This window comes from Sarcophilus harrisii, chromosome 6 (genome assembly GCF_902635505.1).
Source record: "Sarcophilus harrisii chromosome 6, mSarHar1.11, whole genome shotgun sequence".
NCBI classification, from domain to species: Eukaryota; Metazoa; Chordata; class Mammalia; order Dasyuromorphia; family Dasyuridae; genus Sarcophilus; species Sarcophilus harrisii.
This window is the reverse complement of record NC_045431.1, coordinates 232384797-232403344: the sequence shown is the minus strand read 5'-3', so window position 1 is coordinate 232403344 and position 18548 is coordinate 232384797. Positions and strand designations below refer to the sequence as shown.

The 18548-nt window shown below is 42.9% G+C and overlaps 1 protein-coding gene across 9 annotated transcripts in view; it reads left to right on the top strand.

Moving 5' to 3' along the window:
• The window catches only part of AMBRA1 (autophagy and beclin 1 regulator 1), a 168514-nt gene that overhangs the window by 51741 nt on the left and 98225 nt on the right, over positions 1-18548 (top strand). For 5 of the 9 annotated variants that reach the window (XM_031943015.1, XM_031943013.1, XM_031943014.1 and 2 more), the window contains 2 exons: positions 11237-11323; positions 14706-14885. The exons of 1 other annotated variant lie outside the window; for it this stretch is intronic. In XM_031943015.1, the coding sequence (XP_031798875.1) occupies positions 11237-11323; positions 14706-14885 (267 nt within the window). The remainder of the gene's footprint in view (positions 1-11236; positions 11324-14705; positions 14886-18548) is intronic. 3 more of the 9 variants (XM_031943016.1, XM_031943020.1, XM_031943017.1) reach the window with 2 other exon arrangements.

The window sequence follows — 18548 nt, the reverse complement described above, 5'->3', positions numbered from 1 at the left end:
GTTGTGTTATAAAGGAGTGTCATTCTTTGGTTAACCACTTTAGGTAAAGATTTGGATATTAGGTGTGTGTGAAGGTGAAAAATAAGCCCTTAAAGGGTAAACTCATTTGCTCCTTATTAAAGCCATTAACAAATACCCCAGTGTGTTCTTTGTTGAATTAGGATTGAAGAGGACCTTTCAGAATCTCAGTGTGGTTGTGCAGATTCAAATTAGCCTGATGATTTTTTCTTGTTGTTATGGAGAGAAACATTTTCTATGTTGCCAAGCACTTTAAATGATTGCTTGGATTTGGGGGAGCCTTCTATCAAGATTCATGTACCTTGGCCAGAGTATTATTAAGCCTTAGTTCTCCATTGGAGAACTAATAGCTGACTCTTTGGGAGTCACCTCAGATAAATACAGAAGCTTTGCAGATTAGCTCAGGTGTGGCTGAAATTAGAATAAAGATAGTTGCAAATTAAAATATGACCTTTAAAATAATATTATCCTTAGAAGGACTTTAAGTGACAAGGAGAGGACCATTTCCCAGGTATATCTGAAATAAATCCAGCATTTCTTATCAGAAAAGAAGCAGTGTATTTATATTTCATGGCCTATCAAGATTGAGCTTTTGTTTTAGACCTAACCCTATTTAAAGTCTGTGCTGCTTTTTGAGCAGGATTGTCTGGAACTGAGCTTGAGGGTTTTTAAGTCTCTGATCCTATCTCTACAAAAGTACTTGTCACCCACCCACCATGCAAAGGTACCTGGAAGATTGTTTATGTTTTATAAAAGGTTCCTTTGATGAAAGGTACTGTTTTCAGCACAACTTCTTATTTATGAGCAGTAAAATGGTGCTGTTCCATCCCAGGCAATCTTGCCTCATTTCCCTTCTGAGCAGGCAGTGGAGAGTGAAAGGTAGAGGGGCGGGTGAGGGGTTGTCTGCCAGCGTTTTCTTCCTGGGGCTATCCTACCCTGCATGGGTCCTGGCCCACAGCAGGCCACATTTAACCATCCAGGCGATTTGGGCTCTGTTGGCAGCCAGGCTGTGCACTCTTAGAGTCAGATCACAGGACACGGGCCCACAGCCGAGCAAGTGCCTATTGCCGGGTAACTTAACACTAATTGCCAGTGTGTGAAACGAGGGAGGCTTGGATGCCTCTGCTTTAAAGAAGATATGTCAATTTGGAAATCATAATAGAGGTGTCATTTCAGAACACACAATTATTTTTTACAAAAGAGTAAGGGCTTGTCATCTTCACGCTCAGGCATGCGCCAAGGCAGAGACATGGGGCCTGCAGAGCAGAAGTCAGAGGAGGAAAGAAATGACTGACAAGTTTGTGTTTGCCCTCTGAGCCTTTCATTTCTCTCCTGGACACAGCCATTTCTGCCCTACCCCCATCTCTTGTTGTATAGAAGCATCTGGGATAGATCCCTGGGCAAGGAGCTTTCCTCTAACTGCCTCATTTAATAAGTCTCATAGGGACCAGAACATAATGTACTTAATAGGGCAACTGTGTCAGCACTTCCACCTGACCTGCTTTTATAAGTTCTCTACATGATTTCTGTGAACCTCAGTGCCGGCCTGCAGACGTTCTGGTGAGAGCCATCGGGTCATCCAGGGGTACTGAATGAGTTCTGCATTTATTATCATCATGGTGTGCTGATTCATGTGCTGACTTAACAAATATTCATTGAATACTTATAATCTTCCTGTTGCTGCAAAGTATATAATGAAAAATAAAACGTGGCCCCTTCCTTCAAAGAACCGGTAAGATTAAGAAAATGACTGCTAGCACTTCTGTAATGCTTGCAAACATCATCTAATTTTATTCTCACAATAGTCCTGGGAGGTAAATGTTATTATTATCCCCATTTTACAGATAAGGAAACAGAGGCCAAATGGCTTGGCCAGGATCACACAACTAAATTGAGGCCAGATTCAAGCCGAGGCCCTCTTTCCCCTGCTCTGCCACGTGAATAGTCACAGATAATCTGTGAGACTTGGGGTAAGGTGGAAGTTAAGAGGAGCAAGCTCGGTCTGGACTGAGGGCCTCAGAGAGGTTTCCTGGTACAGTCAGCATTTGGAGGCAGCTCGTGCTTACGGAAGTCCCCTCAAATGTTTTATGTCTGGCATCTCCTTTAGTCCTCATGGCTGCGCTCTGCGGCAGATAGTGCCCGTGTTTCTATCCTCCTTTGGGCACTGAGGCCCCGAGCCAAAAGACTGGCCCAGGCTCAGAGGGAGCCGGGTGGGAGTCGGCTCTGCCGCGTAGGAGCTGTGGGATCCTGGGCCAGCCGGCTTCCCCCCTGGACTTCTTCTCTAGGTGTTTGCTGAGAAAATTGCTGTGCAAACTTTAGGACTGGGATGGAGCCCAGACCTCTGATGTGAGAGGTGCAGGTAACCTCTGCTGCTGATGCGGGCAATACCTACTGTTATGTATCGTCTTAGAGCCTTGTCTGCAGCAGAGATGGCAGAGGCTCATCCCACAACACTCCCAAGGGTGGCTTGATCCAGTTTAAAATGTAATTGGGAGATAGTTTAAAAATTAAATCCAACAAGACATAGATAACGGTATATTTTGAATCTAAGTTTACATATGGTCTGCAAAGATCCTTCTGTCCAGATCAGTGGCCTCTGGTTTTTTATTTGAATTTCACAGCATTGGCCTGGAGCACTGAGAGAGGACAAGTGACAAGTGACCGTTGTATGTCAGTGATGGGATTTGACTCTAGGCCTTCTGGACTTGGAGGCCATCTTTGTGATCTTTGTGCCTGGTGCCTCTTATAAACCTGGGAACACTAAATAAATATTAGCTATTTTATTGGAGTGAGGTCTTGAAGGGCAAATGGGATTATGACAGATTGAGATGGGATTGGTGGGGAGTGTGACATTTCAGGAAAAGGTCATACCAGAGACATGAACATCAGAGAGCACAGAGCATATTGAGGTGACAAGGATTAGTTCACTTTGACTGGATCTGATACTAGATGGCAGGAAATGGTGGGAGATAAAATCAGACATGTATTTTTGGGACCACATTATGAAGATACTCTAAATGTGACAGAATTGGGACTTTATTTGGTTTGTGGGGGAGGGGAGGGGAGGGGTGCCGTTCAAGGTTTCTGACCAATGGAGTGATATGAGTAGCGCTGCAGAACTTGGATTTTGATAGCGGCATGTTGGTGAGATAGCTTGGAATGGAAACAAAACACTGGGAATTCGGAGAGGAAACTCCTGCAGTAGTCCAGGTTACAAGAATCTAGGGTGATAGTTGTGAAAGGGGATTGACAAATTTTGTCAGTCTTTTGAATGTGGGGAGCAAATAAGGGGGGAAGATTCAAAGATGACAGGTTTTGTACTTGAGTAACTAGGGAAAAAGTGAATAGAAATAAGGGAATGAGAACTTTTTGGGAGGAGAAAATGTGAATTTTGGGTTTGATGTGTAGGAGAAAGAGTCAGGTAGAGCTGTCTAGCAGGCAATTGAAACTGTAATTCTGATCAGGAGAGAGGTCTGGGCTAAAGAGTTCTGGTTGTCATCAGTGAAGAGGTGACAATTTAAATGCCTTGCTGGTAGGTGGGATTTCCAAAGGAGAAACTATGTACAGAGAGAGAAGGGAGCTAAGGACAGTTTTCAGTTAATGCCTACATTTCCAAGATGGCAAAAGGTGCAACTAGAGAAGAAGAGTCACGGAGGTAGGAGGAGAGCTGGGATAGGGCAGGCCTGAGCATGTGTATTAGGCAGAGAGGGAATGAGCAAGGAAAGAAGAGGAAATTGAAGGGCAGGTTGGATGGGACAAGGTGCTTAAGAGTCAGGAGTGGAAGGAAAGAAGAGATACAGCTTACTTGCTTCTGATCAAGGTGCCATCTCATGTCTATCTTTTTTTTTTTTTTCCTTTTTCTCAATAGTATTTATTTTTCCAAATCCTTGTAAGGGTATTTTTCAATATTCATTTTTGTAGGATTTTGCGTTCCAAATTTTTTCTCCCTCCATTCTTTCCTCCATTACCTTCTACCCAAGACAGCAAGTAATCTGATATAGGTTGTACGTGTACAATCCTTTTAAACATATTTCTCTATTTGTCATGTTGTGCAAGAAAAATCAGATCAAATGGGGAAAAAGCATGCATCTTATTTCTTTCTAAGCCACCTTCCTTTTTGCTGATACCTAAACTTGATCTCATCCATTTTTCATTTCAGAACCATGTTCTTTGGGTTAGAAGGGACCTCAGGAGCTGTCTAGTTCAATTATCCTGCCCCACGTCACCCCATCTGTAAAGGAAGAAGCTGTTCTCTCCTGAGGTGACAGCCCCTCACATTGTGGGGAACTCTAAGCCAAAACCAGCCTTTCTGTCACTGTGAGAGCTCTTTAAAGACTGGAAGATAATTATCACATTCCCCATGCTGGTGCTCTTCTCTACCCTTAACATACTCATTTTCTTCAACTGATGAGGCGATCTACAAGTGTTTGCTAAATGTCTGCTGTGCTCATGGCACTATTCTTTTTTTTTCTTTTTCTTTTTTTTTTTCTTTTTTTTTTTTTGAGCCTCCATTGGATTTATTTATTTATTTATTTGTTTGTTTATTTATTTATTTAGATTAAATAACTTTTTATTGACAGAACCCATGCCAGGGTAATTTTTTACAACATTATCCCTTGCACTCACTTCTGTTACGATTTTTCCCCTCCCTCCCTCCACCCTCTCCCCAAAGGTGGCAAGCAGTTCTATACATGTTAAATAGATTACGGTAGATCTTGGATACAATATATGTGTGCAGAACTGAACAGTTTTCTTGTTGTTCAGGGAGAATTGGATTTAGAAGGTATAAATAACCTGGGAAGAAGAACAAAAATGCAAGCAGTTTACATTCATTTCCTAGTGTTCTTTCTTTGGGTGTAGCTGCTTCTGTCCATCCTTGATCAATTGAAACTAAGTTAGATCTTGTCTTTGTTGAAGAAATCCACTTCCTTCAGAATACATCCTCATACAGTATCGTTGTTGAGGTATATAATGATTTACTGGTTCTGCTCATTTCGCTCAGCATCGATTCATGTAAGTCTCGCCAATCCTCTCTGTATTCGTCCTGCTGGTCATTTCTTACAGAACAATAATATTCCATAACATTCATATACCACAATTTACTCAACCATTCTCCAACTGATGGGCATTCATGGCACTATTCTAAGGCATTAGGGATACAGGGACCAAAAGGAATCGGTCCTTTCCATAAAGATTTACTGCATTCAGTCAAGGAAGACAGTAAGGGAATATATGTCAATATTTACAAATAAGGCATTTTGCCTGGACAGAAGGAAAACACCAGTTTTCCCCACCAGTCTGGGAAGGTCAAGAAAGAGTCAGTGTTGAAGGCAGCATTTGAGCTGAATATTGAAGGAAATGAAAGAGTCTAAGAGTTAGTGATGAGGAGGAAGGTGACTGCATTCTAGGCCCTGAGGACTGCGAATAGTAGTGCTCTTGGGAGAAATAAGTTGGGAAGAGCCGAAAGCTTATGGGAATAGAAACACTATTTGAGACTTTGGAATTTGAACTGTTCAATATGCATATGGTTGTTGTTTTGTTCACTCATTTTAGGTGTATCCAACTCTTGGAACCCATTTGGGCTTTTTCTTGGGAAAGATACTGGAGTGGTTTTCCACTTCCTTCTCCAACTCACTTTACTGATGAGGAAACTGAGGCAAACAGAGTTAAGTGACCTGCCTCCAGTCACTAACTTAAATTATCTGAGAACAGATTTGAGAGCGGGTCTTTTTGACTCCAGGCCTAGTGCTTTATCCATTGTGCCACTTAGCTGCCAGGAACCAGTAGAAAGTTAATAGGCATTAAGTACGTGCTATGTGTCAGGTGAAACCATCATCATCATCACCATCATGTAAGAATATAGTAAAACGCATGGGAGCAAGCACACAGCTCTCTTTCAACATGTTGATAGGATAAGAAAGTACAAGAGAATCACCAGAACCTGTGCAAGAATGCCATCGTGAGATTGATGTGACACAACTGACCAACTTTCCCCGTGTGATGTTCTCAGCAGTGTTAGGCCGTCGACACCATTAAGCTCAGCTGTCCCACTTACAGCATATTATTAGCTTTTAAGTCTAGACTAAATTGAAACTTGAAAAGACAAGACTAAAGTGGAGGGAGAATTGGTGCCAGGTTTTTGTCCTTAGATGATTGTGCATTCAGTGCAGCTCCTGAGACTCAGGTAGATGCAACAGGGTGTGATGATCAGTTCTTGGTTGCTATGCTAATTTTGGCTGAAGTTAATGCCAAGAAGACAAAGGTTTTCCACCAGCAAGCACCCTTCCCCACCCCCCAATCCATCCATGGGTTACAGCAAATGCTGTGGAGAAGTTTGGCAGTATTCTTGCCAGGGATGTATACATAGATGATAAGGTTGATGCACATCTTGCCAGAGCTGGCTCAATGTTTGGGAAGCTCTGAATGAAAGTGTGGGAGGGGAAAAGTATTAGACTGACTGCCAACCTGAAGGTCTACAGAACCCTTGTGTCAACCTCATTGCAAATGAAACTTGGGACAGCATGATCATTCCAGGAGACATTCGCTTCCATTGGAATTATCTTAAGAAGATTCCGAAGAAATAAGCTCTTGTCCTTGGAGCCTTCCATTAGAAGTTAAGGTGACTGCTCCTGAAAGGAGAAACTGACCAGAGTGGTCTGGCTAGAGGTGGTTTCTATTGTCCAGATTGCTGGAGGTAGATCAGTGTCTTGATGAGGTCACATTCTCAGCTGAGGAGCTGAAGGCTTTTTGCCTACTTTTCCATTAATATATATACTCCCCTCATTGGTTGTCTCTCACATTCCCAGCATGGTGTACATGCCCAGAGTCAAGAGATAAATTATCTTATTCAGGGAAAAAGCCTGGAGGCCAGTGTCCCCAGATCAGAGTCTGTGGTGGAGGCTGGAAAGCAATCATGAAGCAGCTCATTAAGGGCTTTGAAAGCCAAACCGAGGATTTTGTAGGAGAACCTGGAAATGACTGTGAGTGATGGGAAAGTGACGTTGTTGGACCTGCAGTTTAGGGAAATCACTATGGGTAGTTGAATGGAGGATGAATGGAGGAGAGTGGAGAAAGGCTTTAGGCTAATAGACTTCCCCAGTAGCCAGTTACATACAGTAACCAGGTATGTAGTGATCCCAGGGTGGTGGAGTGTCAGAAGATTGAAAAGAGCATGTTCAAGAGATGTTACAAAGGTGATATTGGGAGGCCTTGCCTTGCTACAGTTTGAATTTGGGGGGATAGGGAGTAGCTGAGGGTGACTCCCTCAGTTGTAAGCCTGAGGTTTTGGGAGGATTCTACAGTAATTAGGAAATTAGAAGAGAAGTGGAGAGGAAGGGAGACAATGAATTTTGTTTGAGTTTAAGGTGTCTGCTGGACATCTAGTTTTAGAAGTCTGACAGATTCGAGATGGGAGGTCAGCAGGAAGGTTTGGAGTAGGATAATTAGATTTGTGGATCATCAGCATAGAGGGGATCATTCACTCCATGGGATGAATCAGATCACCAAGTGAAGTGGTTATGGAGAGAAAACAAGAGGGCTTTCAGAGGTTCTGTAAGGTTAGAGGGTATGATCTGGATGGGATCCAGCAAAGATTATTTGAGAAAGGCTGGTCTGAAAGAAAGGAAGATAACGAGGAGAACCTCAGAGAAGAGAGCATTTTTTGAGAACAAAGAGGGTAATTAGCAGCATCAGAAGCTGCAGACAGAGGGTTGAGAAGAGGCTATTGGATTTAACTGAGAGATTATTGGTAACTTTGGAGAGAATTGTTCCAGGGAAAGGAGGTTAGAAGTCGGATTGTAAGAGGTTAAGAAGACAGTAAAAGCAGAGAAAGAAGAAGCACCTATTGCAGACAGCTTTTTTTAGAGAGTTTAACTACAGCAGGGAGACAAACAGTAGCCAGCTGAGATGGAAGAGACACTGGGATATCTGTAGGCAGTAGAGATACAGTCAGTAGAGAGGAAGAGATTGAAGAGAAGTGGGAGAGCAGACAAGATAGAAGTGGTAATTTGTTGAAGGAAGTGGGATAAAATGGGGTCTGTTAATGCTGGTAAAGGGATTAACCTTGGTAAGGATAAAGGCTATCGGCTATCTCTTCATCTGATAACAGTAGTGAAAGACAAGACAGGGGCACTGAAATTTTGAAATTCTTGAATATGGAGAAGGCACATTTGTGACTGATAGCAAGATCAAGAGTATGACCTACTTTGTGTGACTGTGAAGTGAGATTTGAAGAGTAAATAATGGAAATTGAGTAGGTTAAGGAACTGATTGAGAATGGTACATGCCTATCTGTATCTATATCTCAATCAATTCCTTAATTTACTCAATTTCCAAAACACATGCGTGTGCATATGTGTGTTTTGAAATTCCCAAATATTAGGACAGGATTTGAAAAGGAGGAAAAAATGTTGAGCCATGTCCTGTGCTCATTGAGAAAGTGAAGTGACCTGGAGGTCTGTGGACAAGAGATAGGAGGATTTTGATTGGCTTCTAGAAATGAACAGCATGGACCTCAAAGGAGGAGATATTATTGAACCTTTTGAGGTTTGGGTTCCTACTTCCTTACTTAACAGAAACTTCTCTGTTACCATGATCTCTCAATTGTCAAATCTTTTTTCTGTCTTTATTCTTCTCAACCTCTGTGTATCCTTTGTTACTGATGCCCACCTTGCATATGTGCATATGTTAATTTTTTATTTGTGCTGAATATCTTTATATGTGCATTTGTTGTCTGTACTTTTAGAATGTCTAGTCTACAGTGAACCTTTATTAAATTCTTGCCTTGTGCCAAATACTTTAGGGACATAAAGCCTGTCCCTGCCCTCAAGGAGCTCCCAGACTAATGGGGGAAGACAAAGCAAACAGTTATGTATAACCAAACTATGCACAGGATAAATTGGGTTTATTCTCAGATAAAAGGAGGACCAAGAAAGGATTCTTTGAGCAGGTGGCATTTTGGCTGGAGAAAGTGCTAGACAGAGGAGCCAGCTAGTGCCTATGCTTTGGAGGCAGGAAGGTTGTGTTAGTAAGGAGATCAATAGTTCCAGGATTGCAGAGTATGTGAAGGGGGAACAAGGCAGCAAAAGACTGGAAAGGAAGGATCCCAAATGTGGAGGATGTTTGAGATGCACAATAAGCAATTGGAGATGCAAACTTGGAACAGAGATGAGCACTAGACAGAGAGATCTGAGAATGATGTTTCTTGAGACAGAAGAATAGAGAGGTAAGAAGAACATCAAAGAGACCAGTTTCCCAATAAACCGTGAAGAAAAGGGTGAAGGACAGTGCCATGGGCTCATGTCATGGGGAGTAGGGATTATTTCCTTCTTTATACTTTTATCCCCAGCCCAGTGCCCAGCACACAGGAGGTACTTAAATGCTTGTTCATTGATTGGTTTCCGTCAACCAGTCTGAAATAGAAAAATCACAGGGTTTGGGGACTTTTCCCTCTTGGTACATATCTGGCTTGCATGAGACTAATTCATTCCGTTAACATTTATGAAGTTTCTGCTAGATACAATTCATTTTGTGTGGGCCAGGGGTGCTAAAGTTTGCTGTCCTACTCCTGTATACGCTGCTTTCATTGTCGCTCTGCAGATTTGAAATGAATTGGCCACCCACTCAACCATCTAAGCAGTTGAAGAGCCCCAGAAGTAGGCACCTCATTGAGGCTCTGGGGAGCTGGCCAGCCTCTGAGGGCACTGACATTTCATCTTAATTGTCTCCTAGTATCATGGGAGACAATCAATGGGAGGCAGTTAGAGAAGATTCTATAGAAAGAGTTTTTCCAGGATTCATGGAAGTGCTCCTAGTTTAAAGCACCCACTCCCCTGGGAACTAGGTTCTCTTAGGAGCTTCTTATTTGAGGTTACCTCCCCCATGGTCCTCAGTACAGCATCACCCCCGGGTGCTGGATGATCCTGGCTCATGAAGGAGGGTTTGTTGCTGGCGCTGGCGAAGCCCTGCCTTCAGGTTGTGTTAGGAAAGTTGCTCTGTTGGCCCAGGAAAAGTCATTTGCTCAAAGACTTGCTGAGTTCATTGTCTCCTCCCTTGCCCCCTGCTCCCTCCCCTACCCATCATCACTGTAGACTTGTAGTGCTTGTTTTTTAAGTCTTGAATAATCATAACATGGAGGCCCAGAATAGACTTTTTGGTGTTTGGGTTTTTATGTTTGGTTTGTTTTTTGGCCAAAATTGTCGATTTTATTTTATTGTCTTTTATTTTGAGTTTTTCTGTCCTTTCCTTTATCCTCTATTCCATATATTTCTCAAGCCTTTGTCATCTTTGTTTGTAAGTTCATCTCCTTCTGTCTGATGTGATCAAAAACATATTTGGCAGAGATTGGCAGGTGGGTCTTTGCTGAGAGTGAGAACTACAGGTTGGATTGGGGAGTCTGTAGCTCCTCAGGCTTCTGGGACAGTGCTCTGGGTACCTGGCTGCTGTGATGATCCACCTCTTTGCCCATTGGGTGACTGAACCTTCACCCAAGGTGAAGTGAAGTAACTTGATTAGAAGAAATCGGTTGCTGCTTCTACCCTGTGTCTCTGTCGAAGAGCCTGGCAGCAAGCCAGTGGCCTGCTCCCCCAAGTGCCCGCAAGATGCAGCCGGAGAGCAGATCATGTGTCTCCCACATGCCTTTCTTTACAGGGGCATAGAAAAGCCATTCCCTCTAAGCTTTGTTTGCTGGGGGAGACCCTGATGTCTGAGGCCCTCGCAAGGAGAGACTCTGAGAGTGGTGATGTCTTTATTTAGGGCTTGCTTTCGGTCATTGTTGGGTGTGAGTGGTGCCAAGGGGACACTGCTGCCAACGGTAGGACAGGCAGGGCAGGAGGAGCAGAAGGGAGGAGTCCTTAGAAGGAATGGACTTGAAGTAGCTATGCTCAAGCACTCCTGCCTCCTGCCTGGGCTGTTTTGTAAAGGAATGGAGAGATGGCTGTGAAAGAGCATCTCCTGGACAATAGTGAAAACAATTCTTGTGGTGTGAGTCCCATCTGGGAACTCTGGGGCAGGAACCTGAGTTGTCATCTTCTTTAGTGGGCATTATGTGTCCCTAAAGGTTTAGCTTAGAAACAGGGTGTGATAGAACCTGATATGCCAGTGACATCTGGGAAAGCGACAGGAACAGGACTTTGATTTGTCCCTCCCACTCTTTTACCTAATGTATGACCTCTGAGTTGGTGTTTGACAGGGACTGCCTTCTGTTTTTAATCTCTGTTAGGAGGCTGCTGGAGTCTTCCCTCATTTCCTTATCCCGTTATGATGGAGCAGGATCCCGGGAACACCCCATTTATCCAGACCCTGCGAGGTAAGGCCCAAGCGACCTCAGGTGGGAGGGAGTAGATCCTTTGAGCAGCGCCTGCTGTGTGAATGGCCATCTCTGCTCCCCTGGGATAGCTTTCACTGCAGTACTTTTACTCCTCAGTTTCAGTTTTCATAACGGTGGCTCACTTGCCTGGGAAGTAGCTCATAGACAGCAGGTAAGTGAACAGTAGGAATACAGCTTTGGTAGACAGTGCTTATCTCATAGGAGAGCTCTTTCTCCACAAGAATGAGCAGCAAAATAATCTCTGATCGAGAGGATCTCAGGGAGGAAACAAAGTGTTCAGAAGCAAAGCTGCGTGCCATTCCGTGACTGAGAAGCACTTGGTACTCTGCTACTAGTCAAAGGGACAGCATTTTTCGACAGAAAATGTGCTTAATAAGGCATATCATCAGTTTTACAGAAAAATTCTTAAGTCAAAATCAGTCAGCCAAAAAGTTCAGTTAGTTACATCTTAGTGAGTTTGATTTGGAAGAGGAGATGGAAAAGAGATTGTAATGAAAATGGGGCAGATCTTTGTTAAAGCTCTTGTTTCTCCTGTAATCACTGGTTGTTTTTATAGAGAAAACATTGAGATTGACTCAATTCTGGATCAGTTAAATTCAGGATCTTCCATGAAACTAATTACTAAAGATAAATAAATACTTGTTACAAACAAAACATTAAGGTTGTAGAGCTGTCTCTAAGGCCCATGGAATATGCTTGTCAGTTCTGTTAATGTTCAGAAAGGAAGAGAAAACTAAACATTAAATCCAAAGAGTCAATAAATGAGGCCATTAGCTAGACCAAGAATGATGGGGTGAATATGTGGGAGACTGGGAGATTAGAAATGTGAGTCACAGAGAACTGAAAGTTTCACTTTAGATGAAATTGTTGATTTACCTGGAAGATTATCAGGCATAGGTAGTGCCGTTTTGAGATAACTTTGATGCTGCAATATTACTCTTGTGGACTTTTGTGTCTGAAGCCAGAAAAATATATCTGTGATAACTGATATAGTGACCCTCTTACATTTCTCTTAGTGCAAGATGTTCTTTCCATACCTAAGAAATAAGAAAAAAAATCAGATTTATCTGATGCTGTCTGAGTCAGTGGCTAAAATAAAAATTACCTACTCTAAAGGTGATAATTGAAGCATGAAGAAGAGGGGGTGAGTTTCTGAAAGCTATTAAGTCTCTAAGAGGGAAAATTAGTTTTTGAGGTGAGATTTTTAGTTTGAGGGTGGAGGGGGAGAAAGAGAGAAAACTTTTAGTTGATGACCTCTCTAATCTCTGGAACAGTCTTAGGCTATCCCTTAGTCCCAATTATCTCCATTAAAGAAAATTTGGCTGGATAAAGTCCTATAGAAAAGGATTCCAAATTGTCCTCTTTTCCTCCAACAATAATTGTTGGGTTATTCTACATCTGATCTTTTAATTCATTAAAAAGAGAGAGAGAGAGAGAGAGAATGTGGTACCTTAGAGAAGCAGGTAACTTGACATTTTGTCCTTGAAAATGAATAAGATCTTTATCCTTGAGTGTTCAAATGAAAATGTGAGGATTTAAAGAAACATTTAAATCTCATCTCCAAGTACCTTGTGGTTTTTCTGTGTTTAAATTCTTAGGGATGGTATTATTAACTCATCACCATGTTTTAATTTCTTCCTTCTCTAATGTAAAGCTTTAACAAGTAGGTGAAGTCAAGTTAAAGGTCTCATGTATCACTTTTGAACTCCTTGCCTTTTTTCATAAGTCCTAAAAGTAATGATAGAATTTAATTGCTTTCTTATTTTGCCAAGAATTTTCTTCCCCTGCTACATGGTTTCTGAGACTGACTTTCTTTCTTGTATTTGTATCCCCAGCACTTAGCATGGTGCCTGGCACATGATAAGGGCTTAACAAATACTTTTGCATTTAGTCATTAGTTGTCTAGAGAGCTCTTAGTGCACAGTGAATAGGTTCTGAGTAAAAAAGCACTAAAATAATTTTGGGAAGTTTTGTTACTGCTTATTTATTTGTATAATAATTGAGGTGAAACTTTGAATAAAGAGGAGCAGATTTTTTAAAAGCACTTAATTCCATTCTCCCTACTTCCATAGCTTGTTCTGCTTCTTTCTTTTCCATCTTTTAAGTTGAGAGATTCCAAAATGGTTCCTGAATATAGAATTCTGAAGGACATGGGGTGGATAGAAACGATTGTGGCTTGGCTTCTTTCTCTTGAGAAGCTCAGGATTCTCTGCTTTCTTGTTGTAGTTAGCATGTAGAAGTATTAGGTTTCCAGGGGAATTAACAAAGCTGTAGGAAGCATCTCTTATAATTTATCTTCTTGGTCAATAGATCTGTGCACTCTCTCCCTACCTATTTAACAAAGGCAATTTGGATTCCAAGTGCCAAATGCAGCGTAATATTCTATGGATATGAACTTTCCATTTCTAGAGGTTGTCATTCAGCCCTATTGGAAAATTTCACCTGATGTTGTTCGGATAGATAATTCCCTTAATGACAGAGACCTTTCTTAGTCACATTCAAACCTATCACCAAGTTTTTCTTGGGTTCCTTTGGCTAAAACCATGTTTTCCACATAGACTGAATCTAAGCTGTGAAATAGAGTGCTACAAGTGTCTTTGCCAATGCTCTTTTCATAATTTGCAAGTGGCTACATAGACACTTTTAGAATTTGAGATTTCTCCTAGCTTCCTTCGATGTTGTCTTTTAAAAGATTTTTCTTTTCCCTTCCCCCTCACTCACTCTAAGTAACCCAGAAGGTCCAACTGAGTCAGTGAGTGTGTGTAGAGAAGGGATGTGGTAAGTGAGGGGAAGTAGGGAGCGCAGCACCAGGTCAAATGTTGAAGAACCAGTGAGCAAAATAATTACTTTCTGGGGAAAATCCTGAAGAAGGAGAGAAGAATTGGCTGTCATCTAATTCACTGCCATTGTTTTTTAGTGCCCTTCCTCTCCTCCCTGATCCAGGCATTGGGACTGCAAGGAACAAGGAACTTTCTGCCCTTTGTCTCTCAGATGCTTCCATCCTGTAGCTCTCTTCTCTGTGTTTCAGACCATCTTTGGATAATCAGTAACGAGTTCTGAGGTGAAGATTCTAAAGAGAAAGAACTCTCTGAGGTTGGATAGATGGTTGGAAACCTCTGCAAGTTTGGCTGGCTCCCTGGGGCATGCCAAGAAGAAAGGGTCTTCCTTTAGCTCTTTTGTTGGGCAACTCTGGCAGCAGACTTGGTCTGCGACCTCTCTGAATAGAAGCTGGTGACCTTGTGAGGGACCCTCCCGGTGCCTGGGAGAGCCTTCGGAGGCAGCTGCTGCTGGGCAGGTGGCAAGGAAGAGCTGGAGCTGTCCTTAGTGCTAGTTTGTCTCTGTCCATCTCCCTCTCTCTCAGGTTATCTCCTGCTGCATACTACGCCCAGAGGATGATCCAATATCTTTCTCGAAGAGACAGTATTCGCCAGCGCTCCATGCGCTACCAACAGAACCGTCTCCGCTCTTCCACCTCCTCTTCTTCCTCAGACAACCAAGGCCCATCAGTAGAGGGAAACGACTTGGAGTTTGAGGACTTTGAGTAAGTACATACCTGGCCTGCTTTCTTCCCCACCCCACCCCCATCCTGTGCTGTGGCCTCTTCCAAGTTGCCATTTTCAGGCATAGTAGCTCATTCTTATTCTGGGGTTTTACTTCCAACCCCTTGTTCATTTTCTGGGTGGGTTGAAAAGTGTTTCCAGCCTGCCTTCAGTGCCTTTTTTATTGACACAGATCACTCCTGTCCCTGAAAGTTAGAGGGCCTGCCTTAACAGGAGCTAGTGGCAAGAGCTAACTGTGATTGGAAAAAGATCAGATTGGGGGAAAGATATCTGGTGGAGAGACAAGATTTCTGTCTTTCTTCCTACACATGTCCATTTTTTTTTAAAAGGTTTTTGATTGGCTAACTTGGTATTGGCTTGGGCACAATTTGACTGGGATAGGGAGAAAAGAAAGGTTCTCTGCCCTTCTCGAGGAGGAGGAGCTTGTGCCTTGTCGGCCTTCATCAGATCCATCCTTGAAAGTTTTATTAATCTTGTCTAGACTTTGTTCAGCTCCTGGCCTCAAGAAAGTCTTGAAGGTTGGCCAGGGTCTTAGGGAAGTTAATCATGGAGATCACCATCTTCCTACTATTCTTTGCAGAGTGGCTGAACTAGATGGCCACACTCCTCTGTTTTATATTTTTTGTCTTGCTGCTCCTGACCTTTCCATCCATTCATCAGGTATTCCTTTCCTTCCTGCAAGCCAGCTTTCCTGGCTGCTTCTAGATTGGACTTTTGTTTTCATTCCTCCTATCCACGTAGCCTTAAAGCACCAACAAAAAAGAGAAGGCAGAATTTCTGAACTTCTTTCCCCACATTTTTTCCCCATCTTTTAAAAAGTATTTTTCTTCGGCAAAGTTGGGAATGGCACACCCTCTCTTTTGCTTTCTTTCCTTTTCTCCTAGGAGATGGCGCAGGTCATAAGGATTGATGCATACCCTCCTCACCCCTTGGGAGTCATCTGAGAACTTAACTCTGTGATGTAGATAAGAAATCCCTTTTCTGGGGAGGATGAAGCAGTCAGGATAAGCCTTGTGGAATTTTATGTTCCACTCATTATATACTTGGAAGCAAAGGGAAAAGTTAGAGGAACACTCTCTCCCCTTTCATTGTGTCCCTGTTTGCATAAGATACAAGTGAGGCTGAGAGATGCAGGAGTGACAGTGGCATTCCCTGAAGCAGCTGGAGTGGGCAGGGAGGGAGTCTGTTAGGCAGCTCTGCCAGGGGAGCTAAAGTACCAGACCCCTGGAGAAGCCATTCTTCCTTCTCATCCAGCCTTGGGGACACTTGGCAGAGAAGGGCAGGCAACTTTTTCTATTCCCGGCCAGGCCTACCCTACAGGTAAACGTGCTCCCCTGTAGATAGTATTTTTCCAGAAGCAGAGCCCATTCAAGGGAGCCGTTCTGTCAGACGTGCCAAACTTGCCACAATTTGGTGCCTGTGAGAAGCTCCCATGTCTTTTTCTCTAGGCACCTGTGGAAGTGGGAATTAATGCTGGGGATTTCCAGGCCCTCCTCCCCTGCTGCCTTAGGTTGTTGAGTTGGTGAAAATGCAGAGCCGTAACTTTGAGCTGTACCTTGCCTCGTGACTTGTCCTTCACATTAGAGTTCTGTATTTAACTTAAAATATTCTTCTAAAATGTGCTCCCTACTTTTCCCCCTCCCCCGCTTCTGTTGCCACCTCCTCCCTTTGCCCTTCCTTCCCCACCATTTCCCTTTGCCAGACAGCTTCCTCCCCTTGCTCCCTACAACCCACCTCTGCTCTGTCTTCCTTCGTGCTTCAGTACAACCAGAACTCATCTCTCATTCTGATTTCTTGTATTTTTTTCTTGGGCTTTCTTTTGGTTTCTTCTTCTTAGTAACAAAGTGCTGGTTTCCCAAATGTCTGTCTTGAATCTCTCTCTATGAGAACTTGCTTTCCCTGTTGGGTTGACGAGGGCTGTAATCTTGTTTTTAATAGCTCCCTTGTATTAGTCACTGTGCAGCACTACAAGTCCAGGTCTCGTAGGGAGTGATGTTGGCTGGCTGTTACCAGTTTACTCTATATAGCTCTTGTTTAAACTGGAAAACGCTGAATATTACCCCCTCTGTTGTCTGCTGCTCTTCTCTGGAGGGAGGGGTGATGGAAATTGTTCGAAGAGGAGGCTGAGAGACTTCTCAAACCTGGGGTGTGGCTCAGAGCAGTGCCTGGGAGCTTTTTCCTTTTCCCATGATCCTCCTAGGAGCTGCCTATCAGAGTATGATATCACGTCCCTACCTTTGTTTTCCCTAATTTTTTAAAACTCTTCCTCCAGGGTTCTATCCTGCTTGTCCCTTTCCTCTCATCTCCTCCTCACTTAGATCTTATCTGATGAATCTTGTTTCTTTTTCCTACCAACTCCCTTTGTCTTTGAAATGAGAAATGTGGTACAAATTGTGAATTATTGTGAAAAAAAAAAATAAACAAACCCAAGATATTAATGTTTAGCTTTTTTTGTAAAGTCCTTTAGTGTCCAAAACTTTTGAGCTTCTTGTTAGAAACACCATTAACTTCTTTGATAAATCTGCTATGGAAGAAGACCCTTGGTATTTGGTAGGGAGGCCAGCTTCAGAAGCTGGGCAGCAGCAGGTTAAGTTCTGGCTTTTGGAATCTAGATGGATGAGCAGCTCTGTAGACGGGAGTGTTTTCCTGGCCTGGATGCCTGCTGTTCATCTGTCTCGTCTCATCTGCAGTGAGAAGGAGAAAGAATACAGATTCTTTGTTGGTTAGAGCCCAAGAACTTGAGATCTTGGGTCAGGCAAGTTTTTGATTTGCTTCAGGAGGAATCCTCTGCGGAGCTTAGCTACGGTCTCATGAGGCTTGCAAGAGAAGGAGCAGAGGCATGGTGGCTGTCACTGTTGTCCCTCTTCTCTTTAGCACAGGACAGTCCCTAGAATCTGGGAAGGAGGATGCAAAAAGCTCCAACCCACCTTGCCCATTTTCTCTTTTCGGTCATCCCTTTGAGTGGAAGAGAACTTCAAGGTACAGGTCATCTGACCCCTCTGAGCTACCGTTTGCCTTATTTTCCAACTGAGGAAACAAGCAGTTTATGTCCCTTTCTGACTTGATAGCTCTAGCTTTCTTGCTTATGCTCCCTTCAATACTGGCTGCACCAAAACTAATGACAAAGTTAGAATTAACTTTCTAACATATTTCCCTTCCTCTGCTGCTGATAGAAAAAGCTTCTTTGTTGTCTCCTTCAAATCACCTGAGTGAAGAGCTCGCTCTTTGTCACTGCTGGGTGGGCTCTTGGATAGACTGATGATGGTGATGATGAGAAGATGGCGATAGCTGACATTTAGATAGCATCTTAAAGTTTGCAAAGCAGCCATTAGAGGAAGGTGGTATTCTCCTTCCAGTACATACACCAGGTAATTGTCAGTTAGATTGAGCTTTTGGAAATAGTTGCCAGCAATGGGGATAGCACTAGCAGCTACCGCCATAATGACAGTAATACAGCTAGTACGATTCGCAAAGTGCTTTACAAATAGGATTTCATTTTGTCATTATAACAGCCATGAGAAGTAGGTGAAGTTATTATTCCCATTTTATAGATGAGAAAACTGAAGCTGAGAGAGGTTAAGAGGTTAGGTGACTTGTTTCAGGGTCTAAAGCCAGATTTGAACTTGGGTCTTCCTGCCTTCAGA